General features: G+C 48.3%; 3 protein-coding genes and 1 long non-coding RNA gene across 6 annotated transcripts in view; 2 read left to right on the forward strand and 2 right to left on the reverse strand.

Moving 5' to 3' along the window:
• On the forward strand, positions 1–3102 carry LOC104914490 (interleukin-20-like). The gene is made up of 3 exons (XM_031556966.2): positions 1–135; positions 621–695; positions 797–3102. Exons 1-3 carry the CDS (start codon positions 1–3, stop codon positions 872–874), a joined length of 288 nt encoding a protein of 95 aa, XP_031412826.2. The 3' UTR covers positions 875–3102.
• On the reverse strand, positions 2930–13452 carry PIGR (polymeric immunoglobulin receptor). The gene is made up of 11 exons (XM_010724183.4): positions 13201–13452; positions 8208–8300; positions 7667–7999; positions 7021–7350; positions 6371–6694; positions 5590–5904; positions 5026–5155; positions 4386–4504; positions 4142–4267; positions 3974–4032; positions 2930–3458 (listed from the first exon to the last, which is right to left on the reverse strand). Exons 1-11 carry the CDS (start codon positions 13301–13303, stop codon positions 3330–3332), a joined length of 2061 nt encoding a protein of 686 aa, XP_010722485.2. The 5' UTR covers positions 13304–13452; the 3' UTR covers positions 2930–3329.
• The window catches only part of LOC116217470 (uncharacterized), a 20477-nt gene continuing 8080 nt past the window's right edge, over positions 8294–20690 (forward strand). Inside the window, exons 1-2 of the long non-coding RNA XR_014879877.1 lie at positions 8294–13159; positions 14194–14291. This is a non-coding gene — a long non-coding RNA (uncharacterized LOC116217470). The remainder of the gene's footprint in view (positions 13160–14193; positions 14292–20690) is intronic.
• Positions 13232–20690, reverse strand: part of LOC104914489 (polymeric immunoglobulin receptor) — a 9765-nt gene continuing 2306 nt past the window's right edge. The window contains exons 2-10 of one of the 3 annotated variants that reach the window (XM_031556965.2): positions 20392–20500; positions 19859–20200; positions 19392–19721; positions 18979–19308; positions 18074–18425; positions 16744–16856; positions 16171–16309; positions 15732–15777; positions 13232–15176 (exon numbers count right to left, since the gene is read on the reverse strand). In XM_031556965.2, coding sequence (XP_031412825.1) covers positions 15138–15176; positions 15732–15777; positions 16171–16309; positions 16744–16856; positions 18074–18425; positions 18979–19308; positions 19392–19721; positions 19859–20200; positions 20392–20473 — 1773 coding nt within the window. In that variant the 5' untranslated portion in view covers positions 20474–20500 and the 3' untranslated portion in view covers positions 13232–15137. Of the gene's footprint in view, positions 15177–15573; positions 15778–16170; positions 16310–16743; positions 16857–18073; positions 18426–18978; positions 19309–19391; positions 19722–19858; positions 20201–20391; positions 20651–20690 lie in introns of those variants that run through there. The other 2 variants (XM_010724181.4, XM_085210171.1) reach the window with 2 other exon arrangements.

A 20690-nucleotide genomic window follows, 5' to 3' on the forward strand; every position in this document is an offset into this window, starting at 1 on the left:
ATGGTCCACAAAGTCTTCAACTTCTATGTGGACAAAGTCTTCAAGCACTGCCAGACCGAGAATTCCTACATCAACCGAAAGATCAGCAGCATAGCCAACTCCTTCCTCAGCATCAAAAGGAAACTCGAGCACTGTGTGAGTCTCATGTTGCTAAAGTTTAGTTTCAGCTTTAGCATTTGGTATGCAAATAAATCCAAGCGTTTCATAAGTTACAAAATCTTTATTTAGAGGAAAGCTCTTAACAAGAATAGGAAGAAGCACGATGTGAAGGGTTTGTGCGTTCATTGAGAAATTGTGGACGTTCTCATTCACTGCCATGGCAGTGACCAAAACCATCACTGGGTCTGCCTGGGTCTGCTCTCAGTGGAGCCTGATTTCAGGACCTCAGATGGGTTCCCTGTCTGTTTTAAAAGCAATCCCTCATCCTTAAAGCACTCAAGTTCAAGAAACATGTAGGGACTTGGTTACTGGGGAATTATTGGTTATTGGTGGTGGATGGATGGTTGAACTGGATCATCTTGGAGATCTACTGCAACTTTGGTGATTCTGTGATTGATTCTGTGATTGATTCCATGAAAACAAAACCCTCCAGCTTAACGAATTCAATTTTGTTTTTCTAGCACGATGAAAACAAGTGCTTGTGTGGACAGGAACCCACTGAGAGATTTAAGCAGATACTTGTGAACTACGAAGGGGTAAGCTGATGATTAACCCTAGTAATTAATGCAGCTATTCAGCCTCATTACACTTGGTGGTACTACAGTCTTTGCAACCTGCTCCTTTACATCCCTTTCAGCTGAATGTCACATCTGCAGCCATGAAATCCCTGGGTGAGCTGGACATCCTGCTGGACTGGATGGAGAAATCCCCATAGAGAGGAACCGTGTGCTAACAGAGCTGCTGGGGGGCTGCACACCTTGGGAATGCACTGTCCCAGAGCCATTTCTTGCTGACTGTTTGATCAAGCACTGAGTGTATTCTCAGGCACAGGAACAGGCACAAACATCCACGGAGTCTTGCATTTGGATGGCAATGTGGAGTTGGCTTGAATCAACAGAGCGTTCACATCTCTGACTTCTATCAAACGACACTTTCCAAAGGGAGAATTTTTAAGAGTTCTCTTTAGCAGGCAATAAGCTATGATAACTTAATAAAAGTATTGTTTAAATTATCAACTCTTTGCAGAAGGACTGTATGTTCATGAACACTGGGTGCCTGGCAGAGCTGCTCACATAGAGCTGATGTTATAGAGCTGCATTTGCCTCTCTGGGCTCAGCTCTGGCTGAAAGGAGGTGATGGGTGACAAACACTTGCAGGAATAGGTTCTTGCAGGTGCTGCAAGCCAAGGAAATCTGTGTTTCCTTTCCAGATGATGTTTTCTGCAGTATCAGTGAAATGAAGTGTTCTATAGAAGATATGTGGTTGCTGAATAGAAGAAACCTCTGGTGTGCATTTACTGACACTCAGCAGGAGGTTTGTGGAAGGCTGATGCACTTACTGTAAACAAAGCCAGCCTGAAACTGTGCTGAGTTTGCGCTGAATTCTATCAGAATTCAGAGGAATTACATTTCGAGTTGATGAAACTCTGAGCTCGCTGTGGTGCCCTCTCAGAGCAGGCAGAGCCCCTGTGATCAGATGCACACTTCACCTATGAGCGTGGCTCTAATGCCTAGTAACTTCTCTTTTTAGGAAAGAAAAACCCATCCACAAGTGATGTTGGGTTATTTGCGAGAGCAGCCATGAAGCAGAAGGGGTCTGATTTTGTTTGCTTTTAGATGTGAGTGGATGTGCTGAGGTGGTGGAGCTGAAGTGCAAGGTTTCATCCTGGGGCTGCAGGGGGAGGAGGAGCGTCCTGCACTGCACACCTCCTATGCTGGAAACTCCAAAATGTAAACTGGAGCGATGTGAAACCAGCCCTGTTTGTCCATGGGATCACTTCCACTGTGCACGATGGATAGCCTCCCATCCTTACCTCTTTTGGGCTCTTTTAGCCTCAAGTGGCTGCACACACAGTGATCGCTCACCATCCTTGCTCAAATATTTGCTTATGCCAGAAAGGAAATGCTTCCAGGGCCCTCCTTCAATTCATTTACTTTCCCATGTACAGCATTTTGCAGTGTGACTTCCATTCTCCTATCTATGTACTCAACTCCTGCAGAGGAAAGGCTGCCCTGGGGCAGGTGGAGAAGGAAACTGCTTCACAAAGGGACAGAGAAAGGGGTTTTCTCCTGCTGGAGATTTCCAAACCACAGTATTCTCCTGCAGTCGTATTGCTGCTCAGCCCCTGGGGATGTGTTTCCTATTGCACCAGAATTGTTCATTCACTTCCAGCAACCTCGGGCAGGCACAGACCCATCCTGTCCCAGCTGCTCCCACTGCTGCCCCGTGCTGTGGAGGGGAGGATGCAGTAATGCTCCTTATTCTTTATATTTTACCACTTGCTGTCAGAGATGCACATAACCGGGGCAGAACCAGGGAACCTGAGCAGGTCAGTACTATTTCTGTCCATCCCCTCCATCCTCTCTGCCTCTCATCGCCCTGGCTGATGCCTGGGGATGTGCAGAACTTCATGTGTTCAGGGCAAATTGCTGCTTCTTTGTCACATCTCCATCCTCACTGCTTCTGCAAGGCTTTATCTGTGGGGTGTTTGGCTCTCTTTACCAGGATCTGACCTACAGGCAGCAGCGCTTGCAATGCCATGCACAAATAAATTGCTTTTCTCTGTTGAATAACCCACTCTCGAGGATAAGACCAGGAGACAACACTGTTTTAATTACAGTCATCATTGCTTCTGCCTGGACAAGCACAAAACCAGCCAGGGAGACTGACCGCTGGTGTCTATTTCTTAATCAGTTAAATGGGTTGTCATATTAATTAACACCATTCTGTGCTTTCCCCATGCTCTGCCACAGACTGAGAGCCCGTCTGGTCTGCTGAAAGCTGCTTGTATCTTTATTGGACATGAACAACCCCAGGCACTCCTGGTCTGCAGCTGCTGCCCTATGACCAGGAGAGCAGAGGGGAATCAAAAGCAAAAGGCATTGGCCTAAAGGGATTTCGGGGGCGGGGGGGAAGATTGAAAAAAAAAAAAAGATTTAAAAATACACATCTTGTAGTCTTTGGGAGCGTTGAAGAGGGCCCTGGCTACGCTAGTGATGCTGGGGCTCAGCCTTTATGATTCTGGCTGAATCTCTGCTCCAAGCTGAATGTAAAGACGGAAAATCAAGCAATAGCAAATGGGGGCAGCAGCAAGCAGCGCAGCAGGCTGAGCTCTAGCAGCGAGCCCCATAGCAGAGCCAGCCCCCAGTGCATGTCCCCGTCCCTCGCCCTCACATCGAACCACCCCACAGCGGGGGGGCCTCAGCCGGGGCTGTGCTGTCCCCCACGGAGCTCTGGGTGACAGTGCTGGGGGTGAGGAGAGAGGCAGAGTAGGCGAGGTCAGCGTCCTCCTTGGAGCCCTGCAGGAGGGAGGATGGAGGACATGGTGAGGGGTGATGGTCAGTGCTGGGGAGGGGGCATGTGTGGAAAGCATTGCTTGTCTTTTGGGTTGGTGTACAAAAATTGCCTGAGCTTGTGGGTTCTCAAGGCGGGAGATAGCTGCAGAAGCTATTTAGGTAGAAATTTGGTGCTCCTGGCTTTGAGGAGGATCTCTGTAGAGATCTGGTTCAACTCTTGGCACTTGCAACTACAGCTAACCCGTGGCTGGGGGTTAAAAAGAGGTGCTCTGAGCTCGTGCTGTGTGTTGGTACCACACTGGCAGCACAGGCTCACCCAGGGTAGGGCAGGGCTTGGGGTACATGGGCTGGAAGGGGTTACAGCCCCCGGTGGCTGATCTGCTGCAGGTGGGCAGACTCAGCCATGATGGAGGCAGCTGGCTACAAATAGGGCCCAGGGGCTGGGGCAGCTGCTTTGGTGGTGCTGCAGGGCTGCATTGGGGCTGCAGGTCAGTGTGCTCTCTCCCACCTCCCCTTACCCGTTTTGCCTTCTTTGTCTCCGCAGTGCTTTCAATGCTGGCTGTGGTGGTGACAAATTCTGCACAGACAGAAAGGCAGATGTTAGAGTGTGATGTCTCAGCAGCTGTTGGGCTTCTACCAGCCCTTGCTGCCTTCTCCAAAGCTTGGGGTTCTGAGCAGTGCCGTACCATCCCCTCCCAGCTGGGTCTCCTGGCTCTGTCTCATGCACACGTTGTCGTTTGCTCCGTACTCTTTTGCGTTCTCAAAGTCTGACATGCTGATGTTGGTCCTGTAGCTGCCCACTGACACCAGATCTGTGCAGGAGAAGCATTCAGAGTGGTACTGGGAGCAGCTCCAGCCGGCACGCTGCGAGCATGCTCCCTTCATCTTAATACTAGGGACACTTCAGGGTTACCCAGGGCAGGGACTCACCTGATCGCTTGATCTGACGATATTTAAAGACAGCAAAAGCTGTAGCAAGGACCAGGAGAGCTGCACTAACGGGGCCAAGGATTAAAGCAAGAGTGTTGGGGCCAGAGCTTTGCTCAGAGCTGAAAGAGAAGAAAGTGGAGCACCGAGCTGTGAAAAGCATTTTCTTACAGAATCATTCTGGACTGTACAATCTACATAGATTTCTATCCGTCTAAATGTCTATACAGGATGGTAGATCTCAGTGAGTGTGACGTAATCCAATTAATGAACTGATCTGAGCACATCATAGGAGGGTAAGGGAAGGTGTTGGATGGAGGTACTGCCCAAGAAGCTGCAGTAGCAGTTGAGTAATAGATGTGTGAAGGAAGGCTCTCTAATCTTGACAGAAATGCTTTTAAAATTGACTTTTCTCTACCTGGAATTTCCAATTGTTTCCTTCTGAGACTGTGTTTTCCTTATCTAGAGAGTAATTCCAAGTCTTTAGCTGTGACTTTTTGCTCCTTCTGTTGCTCTGAGCTTATTTCTTTGGAGAAAAACATTTTATTCATTGCTGAACTACGTGCAGAGTGTGCAAACAGCCTGTCAACAAGAAGTTAACTTTGCAAAACTAATACATGAGAGAGGCTGGGGAAGGACTGACCTTTCTGAGGCAGCTGCCCTTTGCACCCCAGCATCGCTGTTGGCTCTGCCCTGCGGAACAGCCCCAGCAGGAGCAGCAGTATTGCTGGCTTCCAGATCCAGGAGCTCCGGGCTGATGTTGACAGCTTCCCCTGCATGGTGGAGGTAAGAAGGGTGGTGAGGTTTGAGCAGTCTAAAATACTGCCCGAAGCTGATGCTGAGCCCCTTGCTTGCTCGTAGGGAACTGGGGACAGCTCTTCCTTTCTCCCTCCCATGCTTTCCCGTCTATAATGATGAATGGGAGCTACACACAGCCCTTTGTGTGACTGATGTTGGAGGCTGCATCATGTCAAGCGATGCTATGACTTGTGAGAGCAACTCTTAGTGAAGATGGGGTTGAAAATGATGAGGGAAGAAGTGACTGTGGGACTGGAAGGATTTTGTGAATGGGAACCAAGGCAGCCGGTCTGGGAGAGAGCTCACGTTTGGGAGTATTTCTGTTTTGAGGTGCTGCAACCTAGCGGACAAGGAGAGGACTCTTCCCAGCAGATGCTCCACCCCCCGAGCTTCGTTCCCTGGGGCTCACCTCCGTCCACCTGCAGGGACACTGCCATGGTCTCCCCATAGTGACCATTGCGTCTCACCCCACACCAATACCACCCCTGGTCCTCCACTGTCACAGGGTCGAGGCTCAGGATGAGTGTTTTGTTGGCAGTGTCACAGCTGACATCCAGCCCTGGTTGGCTTTGGTCAGAAGCAGTCAGTGGGGTGCAGCCATCGCTGCTCCACTTGCACCAATACTTCTCATAGGAGTAGTACTTGCATGAGTAGGAGCACGTTAAGTCCACCCGTGAACCCACTTCTGCCTGCACTTCCTCCTTTCCTGTTAATCCAGGCTCTCCTGTGAGGGCAAACAGAATGTGAAGCTGCAGTTGGTGGGTTAGCAGTGAGATTGGTACCCAACAGGTGTGGGGCTGCTGGAGGTGGTGAACCAGGAGGTGTGACCTTGAGAGAAAGTGTTCCTTTACATCACTAAATTAATGGTGGGGATCCCACATAGATGTCAGGTGAAAGCTGTTTTTTGTAATACTTGGGATGAGACCTTTGTGCAAACACTTCCCCCTAAGGCCAAAACCTTACATTTCCATTCTAAAACTAGAGGAGCATGGGGGAACTCTCACAATGCTTTGCCTAGTGACAAAATTTCGGAATCATTACTCGCATCTCTTCCCAAAAAGTGAGATTGCTCTATCGTGGCAGTTGGACATGATGACCTTTGAGGTCTTTTCCAACTTTAATGATTCTATGAAACTTGGTAGGTTGTCTTGTTTGTATCGAAAGGCAACTAACTGCTTATGGGTTCGTACCTTCTATGATCTTCAGCTCCTTTGATGTTTTCCTCTCCCTGTGATCATTTGTCATGCACCAATAGAAGCCCTCATCGCTGCTGCGCAGCTGGTTCAGGATGATGCTGAATGTGCCATTCTTTGGGTTGTCAAACATGGCCACTCGTCCTTCATATGGGATCGACAGGAAGCCAGTGTTATCTATGATCCGAGCACAGCCCGTCGTTCTCCATTTGCACAAATACTTCAGCGTGTAATTCTTGGTCGGATCGTAGTTGCAATCAATAGTTGCTGAACTTCCTTTTATTCCAAATACTGTGTCCTTTTCTTGTGGAGCTTTTGTCCCTGGAGGTGAAAACGAAATGAGCAGCCTGACCTGCTTACCTTGTGCCATGTGGCAAGCTCAAGTACAGCCTGGTGGTGCTCGGGTGCAGATGTGAGGGGACCATTCTGGCACTGCCAGAATTGACCCCAATGGATCTGCCATGCCTTTCCCTTTCCCAAATCCTCTGATGATTGTTGTCCTTGTGCACTGGCCTTTTTTAGTTTTGGTCCCTCCACTAGATGAAGGGTGGTCTTAAAGGTCTCACTGAGTAAGTGAGATTGTTAGTGGTGCTTCTAAGGAAAAGCAGAGATAAAGAGAAACAAGGCATTGGGAACAGCTCACTCACCCTCATAGACGTGCACACTCAGCTCCTTCGTTTTTCCATACTCTCCATAGGAGCCAACCCCACACAGGTACAGGCCAGCATCTTCCCAGCCCACCTGGGTTATCATGATGCTGAATGCTCCTTCTGTGTTATCATTGCTCAGCAGGACTCTCCCTTGGAAATCCGGATCTATTTTCCCATATGTATCGACGATGTTGCGGCAGCCGCTCTTCTCCATCTTGCAGAAAAACTTCCTTGTGCTGGCATAATCCCCCCCGAAGTCACAGGCCATGCTCACAGAGCCTTGCAGCTCCACATAGAAGAGCTCAGCTTCCTCAGGTATGTCTGGACCTGTGCAATCAGAGAGCAGTCAGTGTGTTCCCTATTGGAAGTCGGGTGATGGGCAGTCCTGCTTTGAGCACCTCTCCCTGTATTTCAGTGGCTGAGGAAATCAGTGCTTTCCCAGCAAGGTTTGTTGCATTGAGTTTTATATCTGATTTCTATGCCAGATTTTTGGTCAGAGGAAAATCTGTTCTGTAAGAACATTAGTGAGACCCTGGAAGCATGGAACGCCCTGAGCTCTTGGAAGCTCTTCTTGGGTGGGCAGACATCCCACAGAGCTCTATCAGAAAGGGGAAGAAAAAGTGAAAGAAAAGGCTGTGATTACCTTCAGAAACGTCCAGTTTGACCTTGTTGGAGAGCCCTTTGCCATTGAGCCCGATGCCACACTGGTAGGTGCCCTGATCTGCCAGGGCCAGCTGTGAGACGTTGACCAGCATGATGCCCTGCTCCGGGAAGTCGGCAATGGTGACTCTGCCCTGGTAGCCCCGTGCTGTGTATCCACTGGTGGATATCACAGTCAGGCAGCTCCTGGAGGATTCCTTGCACCAGTACTTCCTATCGTGTCTGTTCACCGTGGTGGAAGGGTAGAAGCACTTGATGCTAACGGAGCCATCGATCAGACCGTACACCTGCTGCGGTCCGAACACTGGGTTTAAGCCTGCAAGAAGAAAACCCATTGGGTGTGCATGCCATGCACCATGCAACCATGGCTGTGCAAAGGGCTGCATGTCCTGGCGTGCTCTGAAAGGTCCCACGGCAGTGCTGGGTGTGAATGGGGACCCCAAGCCCTTCTCTCTCCCTTAGGAGTGCATCATCTGGTTTAATGCTGCCTGCAAACCTCTGTGCTCCGGGCGGGTTACACTTACTTGCTTTGGGAGGATATCTGCTTTTTGCAGATTCAGCTGGGAGGAAGGAGAGCAGGAGGATGAATGCCAGTAAAGTCATTCTTCTTGCATTCCCTGGAAAAGGCACGGAAATTGGTGAATAATAGCACTTGCAAAAATGATTAATGGTCAAGTCACCTGATAATGTCTCTGCCTGGATGATAAGAGCATTGTGGCTGTTAGAGAGAAATACAACATTTAATCACTTGTCAAGCAATTTAATAGGAAATGGGGAGCTGATATCTGTCCTTGCCTGTTTTGCTACACTGTGACTACCTGTGCATCTTAACACCTCAACCACATCAAATGGCAGGAGTTGTTTTTACCAGTTAATGCCAGGCTTGCAGGCTGACTGTGGCTGCCTCTTGGACAGGCAGCAGTGGCAGTGTGCACAGCACAAGGAGCGATTTTGGCCAAACTGGGGTTGATCCAGAGTCAGAAGTGACATTTGGTATTACTCATTACATCGGAACAGCCCATTGGAAGATTGAAGTTCACAGATGGCCCAAAAGCTGCTGAGCCCCAGCAGGGCTGGAATTAGGGTGCCCAGAGCTGGGCTGCTCTCATGATCCTTGCCAGAGGATAATGCCACTTGCGATGGTTTGTTGTCCATGCGGTGAAAGAAGGGTTTGTTCCCTTCTGAGCCCAGGTGCCAAAACCACTCCTTGGGAAAACCTGCTTGTGTAGAGCAGTTCCTGTCTGAAACCCGTATTTAATTTCTGATCTTTGCTTCCCTGTTCTCTTCAAGAATGTGATAGAGTTGGGCCTTTTCTCCCCTTGGCTGCTGACAAAGTTGGTGCAGAGATTTAAACCCTGTGGAGAAGCAGATCTGTGTAACCCTGGCAGGACTCAAAATGATGGCTTTTGGGAGCACCAAACCAAGCTGCTCGTTCCCTGAAATGTGCCCATAGGATGAATATTTATGGCTTATCCCTGTTTTGATACCAGTGATTGCCCAGGGAAAGCCAAAGCTTTTAATTCACGTCGATGTGAGCGTGCTGTAGGATTCTCCATGGTGAGCAGATGCATTTCCAGACTGTTGACTTACCCATTAATTATTACAAGCTATTGTGATGATGATGGATGCCAAGGAAAGTCTTTATAAACAGTCACAGGAATTTGATTTCTGGACATCAGGTGATAGGGTTTGTTTTATTAGGGGTAATTCCTGGCAGAAGAAAAATGTCTTTGCTTCCGTGTGAAGATGAAAGGCGCTCTGTTATGCTTTCTTCCTTGTATTGGGACTTTTAATTGCTCGGTGTCCACTTGTCTATGGCTAATAATTAACCCACTGAGCATGAAAAATGCTTCTTCATACATATCCCACAGGCAGCCAGCAGGGCAAACAAATCATGCGATGTGGAAAGCAAACAGTGCGGTACAACACAGACCCACAGGGCTCCTGTGGCTGCTGCCCTCCCACACTCACTCAGGGCGAGACAAGGACAGATCCTGGGTCAGCTTTTCTCCCTTCTTGGCACGGTTTGTGTTGGTCTGATTCCTTCCCAAAGCAATCGGCTGCCAGGCAGTGAGGGGTTATGGAGGTCTGTTTAGAAATGAAGCTACAGCTGTGCCCAGAAAGATGTACCAGAGTGGTCTGTGCATGTAAGAGCAGAAAGGTTTTGCATTTTTGAGCCCACATGGATGTAGTTGTGCCTACCTGAGGATAACAATTTGCATGTAGCGCTGCACACATCTGTAGCTCTGCACTGCCTCTGCTTCTGCTCTGATGCTAATACCTTGCATCGCTTGCTGAATGAATGGAGGCAGATCCCATGCACAGCCACACGTTACATGAAGTCTGGGCTGACCCACTGAGCAGGCTGCATGGAAACCTCTTGTGGTGCTCTGAGTGCCCAGAGATGCTACCCAGTGCGTGGATGAGCTCTGTTGGATGCTCTGCATGAAGCAATCACAGTCTGCATGCTGGGGGAGAATCACTCTGAGCCTGCTGATAACACAGCTCAGGTTCCTTTGTGCTTTCAGAGACTGGATTTGCTGTCTTCAATCAGAGGACAGGATTAAATCTCAGATCACAGCTAAGAGAAGATGCTGCTGAGCTGTGTGGGAATGCAAGTAAGTGGCTGTGCATGCAATCTGCATTAACACTGCTCCCAAGGGTGGTTCTGAGAGAGCCCTCACATCCTTGTGAGGTCTGGCATGAAGCACGAGGCTTGTTTGCTCCCTGTAGCTTCCAACAGAAGCCAAATTGGGTCATCTTATGCAGGAGGGGTTGCCACAGACTTCATGGACGCCTCCATCCTTTGCATGGGGCTGTGTGACATGGCTGCTCTCATCTCTGAGCTGTTCTACTGGGCTCAAGTGGCAGCTGGACTCTGCTCCTGCTGCACTGCTCTGTGTGTCTGCGCTGGGTTCCTGATGTCCTTGGAGCAGGAAAGACTGAGTGTGAGACCATGATGTCCCTGTTGGCTGATGGGTGCTGGGAACTGTGCTGGCACCAGCCCTTCACGAGTGCATCATGTTGGGCATCATGCAGGCTAGTGGGAACCTGCACATGGCTGGGTTGGTTGTCTTGGTTCGTGCAGGAGCAGCACTTGTTGTTTGGGCTGCTGAGCCCAACGCTTTGCATGTGCTGACTTAAAAACCTGATGTGTTAAAACCTGAGTTTGAGGTTGTATGGCAGGTGATTCTATGAGATGGCCAGAAGAAGAGGAGAGGGAGCTCAGTTATTCCCAGTGGGAAGTGTCTCTGAAGCTGCACTGCAGCACAGGGCAAAGAAGCTGCAGACGGGAAAAGCTGAGCTGGCATTTTGGAATTTCAAGCCAAATTCTGGTGCTTAGTTTAAAATATTTTGATGGCTAAAGGGAGGAAAAATGACAAGGGATATGCATGGGATCAGCAGAGGAGCAGCCACAGTTGGAAAGTTTCTCCTGTGGCCAAGAGGCTGTGTCCCCTACTGTCACCAATCCCTGATTCTGCAGAAAAGGTTGTCTGGATCAGCACTAGCTATGGGCTGGGTTTATTCTCATTCTTTCTTTGTTGTCGTTGTGTTTTTTTGTTTTTTTGTTTGTTTGTTTTTAAATAAACTCAAATCTTCTTTTTCTGAAGTAGAATCAACTTTAATCTTGCAACATCAAAACTATTGGCTCCTTCCTCTTCCCTGCCCCCACGTCATGTATTTCAAAGTTGAGCAGTACAGAACTGTGCAGCAGCAGAACTGCCAAGTGGGCTCTGCATGCTGCTGCGTGAGCCCTCCTCTCCCAAGATGGGTTGACCTGGACATTGGAGAGGAATGTCCTCAGATTTATGCCGGTACAAAGGAGATCAGGACTTGAAACAATTTATGCAAGCGCAAGCAAGGAGCTGCTGTGAGTAGGTATGAAAAAGCAGAGTTCAGTTCCCAAATTCTGCTGACTCAGCTGCAAGTTTCTTACCTGAGAAATCGGTGTACTCACATGGTGCAGCTTGCAAGGGATCAATAGCATGTAATCTATTAGCCATTAACTATTGCTCTTAACAATGACCAATGTCAAGGACGTGCATTGGGATCAATGGAACACAAAGAGATGGTTCCTACGACGCTTCTGCTTTGTATAGCACTTGCTGTTATTCCCATAATTAAGAAATGACATACAGAATGGAGTAATATATATATTATTTTCTCCCTCAAATTCTTTTAAAATCAGACCCACTTTTACTGGGGGTGAGCTGTGTGGATGCAAGCTGCTGTGGGTGTGATGCTGAGCAGAACAGTTGGGGTTGCATTGAGGAGGAACGTGGACGTGGATGCTGGGGGCGATTCTTGGTGCCTGGAATCAAAGCACAGACACAGCTGTCCTGCTGCCCAGCACCAAAGCTCTCTACATCTTCATGGGACCCATCACAATGACTGCACTGATGGCTGCATTGTGAGTGTTGCTAATGGGGAATCCCCTTGGATAGAGCATTTCATTGCACTTCGTGGAGGTGAGTGAGCAATGGATTTGTTAAAAGATCAGCCTGACCCGAGCGCATACCAAAAATAAATCCTTCGTGTTCCAAATTGATGCCTGCTTTACAATATGGAGAGGTTAAACAGGGCGTGCTGATTTTGTGATACAATGAGCAGAGAAGGCAAGGCAGATCCTGCTGGAGATTATCAACAAAATCAACAGCCTTCAGGAGTTCCTGCAGTACTTATTGCATCCCTAGCTAAGAATCCCTTTTGCTCCAGGTAAAACTACGAGATGAGCGCTATATTTTGGATAACAAATGAAAAAGAATGCCCAGATGATCCCCATGGTAATGACTGAAGTTTGCACTGAGGTGGTGCTGATGATGACCTGATTGGAAGCTCCTTTAAGCTGTTAGATGTGCCCCCATACTAACTTGTTGCTTTTCAGATGGGATTTGAATAGTTCACTTATTTCTTGTCTCTGTTTCTATTCTCTTATTCTGAAAAGTGAAACCGAGACTACAAACTGCTCTTCCAGTTTAAAACTGTGAATATTCCTGGAGCTTATAATCCAAAAGCACTGCAGTGGTGCTGTGCTGTGAGAGCTGGATGAGTGGAGAGCACCTGTGCACCTGTCTGCAGCCACAGTGTGGCTGCTATTGGCAAGCATTATTTCTCTATACAAACGCATTAAAAGTCCAAAAGGACTTTGCATGGTAAGCATTTAAGTGTGCAGAAAGCCAGCCTTTGCTGCGGTACGTTCCCAAATCCATATCCTTACGACTGCCTCCGTGCTGCCATTCAAAAGGCTGTAATGATCACAATAGCATTACTAACAATTATTTCCTATCAGTGCAAATATTGTGATGATAATTAAACTTATTTCCAGAAATGGAAAATTCAAAGTCTACCACGGAGGAGGAAGATAATATTATGAGCCTGATTCTGTGCTTCTGATGTTCTTTTAAAGTAAGACAGCATCTCTTCACCAGCGAGACCTGCACGCCCATGCATGGCTGTACAAAGCTGCTAATTTGAGGTGGGTGAGTGAGAGGAAGACAACGAAGAAGCATTACTTACACGTCAGGTTAATTCTGCAGACCGTTTTGTACTTCTTGCTTTCTCTTTGCTTCACCACTCCTGGCTTCGTGGTTGACCCCAGGACCTCCTTGTGTGTGTGCATGTGTCAGTCCTGTCTCCTTCCAGGATGCCAGGCTCGGGCAGTGCCAGCCAGTTTTAAATACTCATACTTCTAGCCCTGCATTTCCACCTGTTGTGCCTTAAGGGAACAGCATCCAAGCCCAAGTGAGCCCTGAGCCACGTGGGAGCAGGGCAGCCAATGTTCCTCCTGGCTCTGCTGGCACTTGGCTCTGGGTGCAGCCTCCCGATTGCACCCTGCTGTTGTGCAACCAAAGGTGGGCTCTGACTCAGGGTGCTGCCCTGGCACCTCTGTTGGCTTTGGGAAGGGATTCAGCTTGATACCAACTCATGGGTCTGCTTTGTGTGGAGCATGCTGGGGTCCTGTCCCTGTCCCTCTTTCTTTGGCACTGAAAGGAGAACTCCCCTGTGCATGCATGGCTCACCTAATTCCCAAGTTGTGACATCCCCAACCAACAGAAGAAGTGCTTGATAGGGCAAATCTGGGCAAAAACATCTTTGTCACTGGTTTTCCATCTTTTGGAAACAAGTATCCCAAAGCAGACCCAGGCATGTTGGCTTTCCAGGTAGGGCAAGTTGGCCTTGCTATGGAGGTCTGCCCCTTCCCTGCCCTCTGTCTCTACCTCCTCCTGGGGAGAGAGTAAGGCTTGGCCTTATGTGTGTAGGGCAAGAGCTCTGCATGTTCTTTAAAATGAAATGTGTGTGGGTGCTTTGTTGTTGTGTTCAGCCTTGCTGCTCTGCTCCCCTCTATGGAACGCTGAGAGTCCCAAACAAGAGTTTCTTCTGAAGAGTGCGGTTGTTGGAGATGGAACTGTATGAAAGCCTAAAATCAGAGACAACTGAATTGTTTGTGTGGGATGAGTCATTAACTGGCTTTCTTTTATTCTAATAAGGCAATAATTTTGTTTTAATCAGGGCCACGGGAAGACTTTCTCACTTGCTCGTAGGAGTAGCTGAGGAGCTGGAGCAGGACAGTGGCTCTGGGGTTTTGCTCTTGGCCATGATAAACACAGGTGTGTTTGCCTTTTGTACACCTACTGTTCTCAGGAAAGCCTTTCCTTTTTGGATGCCTGCATGTTGCCTTCCCACCTCCTGTCTGGCTGCTGCCGTGCACAGAGATGTGCTTGGAAGGAGCTGGAAATGGTGGAACAGCAGTAGGCAGAGGAACCCCGGATGAAAGCAGCTGGTGAGGGCCTGCAGCCATTTGGGCATCTTGGACAAGAGGCAGTTTCTGACAGACTAACGGCTTCTTTATCCAAACCTCTTTCTTTGCCCTTGAAGTTTCTGGTAAAACCGATCCTTTGTCTCTGAACAAGATGGAATTACGCAAATATATTTGCTTTAACAGACAAGGAAGCATCGTCTTGCCAAGTCACAGGTGCCAAAGCACTTTGGCATCTCCAGAACACAAACAACCCTTACTTTACTTTTTTTTTTTTTTTTTTTTTTCCCCCCCCCTCTCTCCAGGCTGAAGTATGGCATGTAGTCTGGGCTGCTGCTGGGCTGAAATCTTTGGTGTTGGACTGAAGTCTGACATGGTTTGTGCTTTGCAAAACAAATCCCTAGGGATGAGGATTGCCAAGAGTCAGACCTGCAGGCTTGAGGATCCTTCCATTCCATACCCAGCTCCCCATTGGGGTGCTCTGCTCTACAGGAGACAGGATGGCATACAGGAACAGCATGGCTAGTTGCTTTGTTCTCTACAAACCACACAAGAAGGATTTGGCTGCAGAATAGGGAGCGAGGAAGAAGTGCTGCATGCTTCGAGGTTATAGCTGTAGTTTGCCTTTCAGTAAAGAAGTTTCTGAGCTTATGTACATCGTGCTCTGAGAGAAAGGGTTCTGCCTGGGTTCCCTTCATCATTCTTGTTGGAAAGAATATTTTTCACTGAAGGATTTCTGTGAAAAAAGAAAAAAAAAAAGCTTTTATATGCTAGTGCTTTTACAGCAATTTTAGAAGTGATTTTATCAGTGTTTGATTTTATGCTCAGCTCTTTGATATCTACACTACATTATCCCAATGCTTTTGTAGATGTCTGTAGATTTGCTTTCTGCTTCTGATCAAAGTCGATGGATGTTTCAGATGGGAGGAAAGATGTAAGCATCCACCCATTGGTGTGTTCTAGAGGGCACAAGTTGTCACAACCAATTTCCCTTTGCAACAGTCTGCCTCTGAAATATTAGCAGCTGCTTATAGCATCAGAGAGCTCGGATCCAAGTGCATTGTGGCAGGAACAAGAAATGCCATCACCAATCTTCTTGAACCACTGCGACAGTAATTTGGATATTTTTTTTGTGATGGAGAAGTATATTTCACCAATACGAATCTCCACAGGTTGGGTATACTTGGAAATGTCTCCGTGGGTGTTTTCTACAGCAGTATTTCTCTGAAGGTTACCAGTCCCCCATGACAGCCCCATCAATTTCACATGTTACCCAACAACGGACACTTACACACAACCTTGTCTGCCCGAACCTTCCGAGGAGAGCACGTATTATCCTGCATATGTAGGGCAGAAAAAAAATGATATGATTGCAACACTGATCAAGGATTGCTTCTGTATAATACTGCAAGAGGTTGCAAGCAATCAGATTTTGTTGAAACAAGCAAGCAGGAAGAGCGATAACGCGTTCATAATGCGTCAGCAAGAGTTGTAATCGACACTAACACAAATTTATAGGCCTTGTGTAGGATTTAATCAAATTATTTTGAAGATTATGGTTCAATGGCTCTTGGTAAGGGATAAAGGCAGCAGTTCCGGGAATGCAAACTCAACATTTGTCTTGCAGAGATGTTTTATACGCTGAACAACAGGCCACCTTAGAATTAGTTTTGTGACTCTCCTATTAAGGCAGCTGGCATTTGCAGCGCCAGGTGCAGGAAAACACCCACCAATGTCTGCCTGACTCTGCCTTGCATCCATTGGTGTTGTCCGGGCTGCTGAGTTCCTCCATCCCCTGTCCTTCTGTGGGACTCGGTCCAGTCTGCACCAGCACAGCTTCTGTCTGTCCCAGGGTGCTTTCTTCTTCTCCTGAACAAAATACACGTATGTGGGAGAGGGAAAAGTTCTTCCAACGCCTACTTGCATCTATGAGCATGATACTGGATTTGCTTCTTGTTTCCCAGTCTCATTCTTGTGAATAATACATTTGGATCAAGTATCCACCACTCTTCTCGCTGAGTAATGGCCCTAAACTTTTAGCTAGAAACACAGCATGAGATGTGTGTTGTTTTTTTGTTGCCTGTTGTTGGCAAGAGTTTTTCCAGCACCTTGGTCTGTTGTGCACCCATTGACTCAGGTTTGTCCTTGCAGAGCACAGCCGTGTCCTTGCCCTTTATGCTAAGGTTTCCAAGCACTGTGGAGCTGTAAGGCTGTTTGTTCAACGTGCTGCTCCCTAAGAATGCAAGCAAAGCCCTTCCAGAAGAAACAACTGTAACCCAAAAGGTGTTGTCTGGCCAACTTACCTATCTCCTTACGAAGCTTTATTTTGGTAAGGACAAGAACAGTGGTAATGATGAAAATCAGCAAAACAAGAGCTGGTATCACAACGGAGAGCAGAGAGAATTCGCCCGATGAGCTGGAAAGAGGAACCATTGAAACTAAATAAGATTTTGAGTCAATTACTGGGCAGCTGAATGCAGGCTGCGGATTTTATAGCAAATAGCCTGACTGACTCAAAGGAGAACAGTCAACAAAGTCAAGCAGACTTGAAGTCATTTGATCTGGAGTTTGGCTTATGAGGAAGTAATTTCTACAGCTACCTCTGCTCTACCATGCAGGGTTTGTATTTCACATTGACTTATCCCCTCCAAAAGGAAAAGGAGCTATTTTCATCATGCAAACTCCCAAGCAAGGTTCAGGCTCTATGAGCTCTTGTAGGCTCTCATGCTGTTGCAGAGCATCTATGTGCTGTCTCCTTGAAAAATGCCATAAGTGCTAATAGAGTTTGACACACAGACAGTGAAGAATCCAACCCACAATACAGGGTTGTGAATTGAGGTTAGCAACGTGCTCTTTTTGACTTGAAGGAGGCTGCAAGCAGTGAGAGTGGGGTCGGAGCGATGGTGCTTTTTATGCAAGCTCTAAGGTGAGCAGGGTTGCTGCTCAAGATGTCGGCATGGATTTGTGGACTTTGTGGTTTTTCTTCAGTTACAACTGATACTGCAGTATCTGATGCTCCTGTGCCAGCTATGCAAATCACTGGTGCTGGATGGTGCCATAGGTGGGGGAAAGGGTCCAAAAGTTCGCAGCTGTCCTGCTTAGCAGGAAGCACAGGAGCTAAAATCACCAGGTGAGCAGCAATTTTGTAGAGAAGTGCCTTGGAGTAATTACTGGCCAAAATAGCTCATGGCCTTATGTTTAACCTCGTCCAAAGATAGGTCCTTATGCAATGCACCCAAACACTGCAGTGCACTACAGGCTGCCTGTAGTGACTGGGATTAAGGTGTGCAGTAAAGTATGAGGCAGCTACTGATTCACCAGCATTATTGCTCAAGCCTGCTGTTGCTTAATGTCCTGTCTCCATTCTAACCAAAGGAAAACAGGCAGGAACACATCTATTGACTCTGGCATCTGATCTACAGGAGTGACCAGCACCAAAAATTCAAGACAAGTTCAAAGACCCACACCACAGATGGACATGAGATATCTTGCCTACTGCTTTTCTAATTACTCTCTTCTGTCAGAGTTCATAATCTGCAGCGTGCACACCGCCTGTGTAGAGCCCAGGGAAACTGGGCAGTTTGAAGCAAAGCACCAAGGTTATGGCTATGGGAAATGTGGCCATGAACTTACCTCTGGCTGTAGGTGTCACTGCGGGAGGTCACAAAGGTGCTGGGGGGGAGAACTGGTGGATGGGGGCTGGTGCCCTCAGTTCTGGTGCCCGTGATGTATGCCAACTTCGTGGTGAGTCTCAGCCCAGTGATGTATGTTGGCCACATGGTGTCTGTTGGTCCCATGGCGTATGTCAGCCCATTGGTGTCTGTTGGTCCCATGGTGTATGTTGGCCCCGTGGTGTCTGTTGGTCCTGTGGTGTACGTTGGCCATGTGGTGCTCCTCTGTGCCACCATACGGTTGGAAGATGACCTTAATGGCAAAGTGGGGTTCGCAGAATTGTGCCTTGCTGGGTTTTGTGAAGTGAAGGTTTCTGCAAAGAAAATGGTTTGGATGCTTAATTATTCTTTTTTGTTGTTGTTGTTTCTGTAGAGAACATTCCAGAATTTCCAAAGATTTGCACATCTCATTTCAAGTCTGCTGATGGAAAAAAAAAATGCAACATCATATGACCAGTTCAATTATAGAAAGCAATTTGGGAATACTAATGAAAATCCATCAATACTTGGACAACTTTCCTACTTCAACCTCACTATTCCTGTCTCTGATAGCTGAAGAGTGAATTGCATCCCTGTTTTTGCATGCTGAGGTTCCTAAAACTGCAAGATAACCTTCAGAGCAAAGCACATCTCCATGCTGCACGTGTTGCACTCAGGATGTCACGTGCTGGTGTTTTGCATTGTGAATGATCAATGATATTTTCAAACAAACTAGATTTCTGCAGAAAGCTCAAATGTTTCTTATAATGCCACTACATTTATGCACGGAACAAAGGAAAGCATTTGAAGGGGGTGTCCATGAAGGGATATGGGGAAGAGTGATTAACAAAAGGAGAAGGATTGTGTTTCCAGCCAGCCATCGCCTACCTTTCCCAATGAGCAGTTTCATGGAGGTCGTGTGCTCCCTATGCCCATTTCTGGCCCCACACCAGTACCACCCTGCATCCTCCTCTTGCAGATGGCTCATCACCACAGTGTAGGTCCCACTGTCCTGCATGCTGCTGCTGATCCATATGCGCCCTTTGTAGGACTCGTGCACAAACCCATCGGTGTCCACCAGCAGGGAGCAGCTGGCCTTCTGCCACCTGCACAGGTACTTGCTGGTGTAGCTGCCTGCAGGGTCGTGGTGGCACCTGAGGGACAGTGAGTCCCCCACCCTGCCATGCAGAAACTTCGCCCTCCGGGGCTGGGCAGGGACTGCAGGTAGGAGAAGTTCATGATGATGTTTGATGTGGCAATGAACCCATGGGACACAGCAGCCCCCCAGAGCCCCCTCTTACCTGTGGTAACCTGCAGGGCTACCATCTGCCAGCTGTTCCAGTCAGCTGGGCTGCCCATCCCACATGTGTACAGCCCCATGTCTTCTGGCCTTAAATCATTTATCAGCACTTTGAATGCTCCGGAGCTCTCCTGGGGGGTAATATGGATCCGTCCCTCATAGCTCTTTCCCACATAGCCGTCGGTGTCAGCAATAAGGATGCAGCTGCTTCTCCCCACTCTGCACCAGAGCCTCCTGGTGCCACCCCAGCTGTCACCAGGTGGGCAGGGGATGGTGACAGAGCCACGGAGCTCCCCAAGGAACAGCTCAACTGGCCTCTGCGTGCCCACATCTGCAGGGACAGAGAGGGTGGGTGTCACCTCCTTTTGCGTTGGTACTTTAGTCACATCTGTGGGTTTTATGCCCACGACTGCCTAAAGCAAAGGGTGGCAAAGGGGGCCTGACCCTCTCCCTGTCCCATCACTGTACCTGCTGACACCGTCAGGTTCAGGCTGACGTAGAGGTTGCTGTTGGTGGGGCCAATGCCACAGCGGTAGGTCCCTGTGTCACTTGCCTTCAGCTGTGTCATCGTCACCATGAAGGTGCCATTCTGAGGGACGTCCTCCAGAGCCACTCGGCCCATGTGGTCTTCTGCGATGAAGTTGGTGGTGGAGATGATGGTGTAGCAAATCCCATCTCTCTTCCTTTTACACCAGAACTTTCTGTCATGCCTGTTGGCAGGCGTGATGGAGTAGAAGCACTGGTGGGTGATGGACCCTCCAACTGCACCTGTCAAAAACCTGGGCCCATACAAGGTGCTTGAGGCTGGCTCTTTGGGGAAGGAGGGAAGAAGTGCATTAGTTAGAGATGTGAACATCTATGTGGATGGGGAACCTTACCATCCCAAGCAGGATGCCAGATGCAAAGCTCCACCAGCCCTGGCCATCCTGCTCTGTAGTGATGGGGAGCAGTAAACCTCCAGCAGGAACCTTTTGTGCCTGCAGATTTTCCTGGTGACTCACCTTGCAGCAAAGCTAAAAAGAGGAGGAGAACCTCCATGTCTGCCCTTCTCGAATGTTCACTTGGCAAACTTCCAAATCTCATTTTGGGTAATGGTTTTTGCTGGTGTCCCTGTGAGCAAACAGAAGGGAGATTGTGGTTTGGATCTGCAGAGCTGAACAGCTCCAAAAAGGCATGCACAGGGAGTTTGAGGATGGCAATGGTGATTACCAAGCCCAGATACAGCCGTGACCCATGGCACCTCACTGGGTCTTGCCCAGACCTCTGCAGCCCAACCTGGGGCCGTCAAACATGCTTATCT

Source organism: Meleagris gallopavo, chromosome 28 (genome assembly GCF_905368555.1).
Source record: "Meleagris gallopavo chromosome 28, MGAL_WU_HG_1.1, whole genome shotgun sequence".
In the NCBI taxonomy this organism is placed as follows: domain Eukaryota; kingdom Metazoa; phylum Chordata; class Aves; order Galliformes; family Phasianidae; genus Meleagris; species Meleagris gallopavo.

Bases quoted from the DNA above. Each gene is read 5' to 3' on its own strand.
- PIGR (XM_010724183.4), bottom strand. From the start codon at position 13,303: ATGCACACACACAAGGAGGTCCTGGGGTCAACCACGAAGCCAGGAGTG. The intron at 7,351-7,666 runs GTAATCACAGCC...CTGATTGCACAG, and splicing joins CAAACTGGACGTTTCTGAAG to GTCCAGACATACCTGAGGAA. The intron at 4,505-5,025 runs GTCAGTCCTTCC...CTTCTCTTTCAG, and splicing joins AGGGCAGCTGCCTCAGAAAG to CTCTGAGCAAAGCTCTGGCC.
- LOC104914490 (XM_031556966.2), top strand. From the start codon at position 1: ATGGTCCACAAAGTCTTCAACTTCTATGTGGACAAAGTCTTCAAGCAC. The intron at 136-620 runs GTGAGTCTCATG...TTGTTTTTCTAG, and splicing joins AAAGGAAACTCGAGCACTGT to CACGATGAAAACAAGTGCTT. The intron at 696-796 runs GTAAGCTGATGA...CATCCCTTTCAG, and splicing joins TACTTGTGAACTACGAAGGG to CTGAATGTCACATCTGCAGC.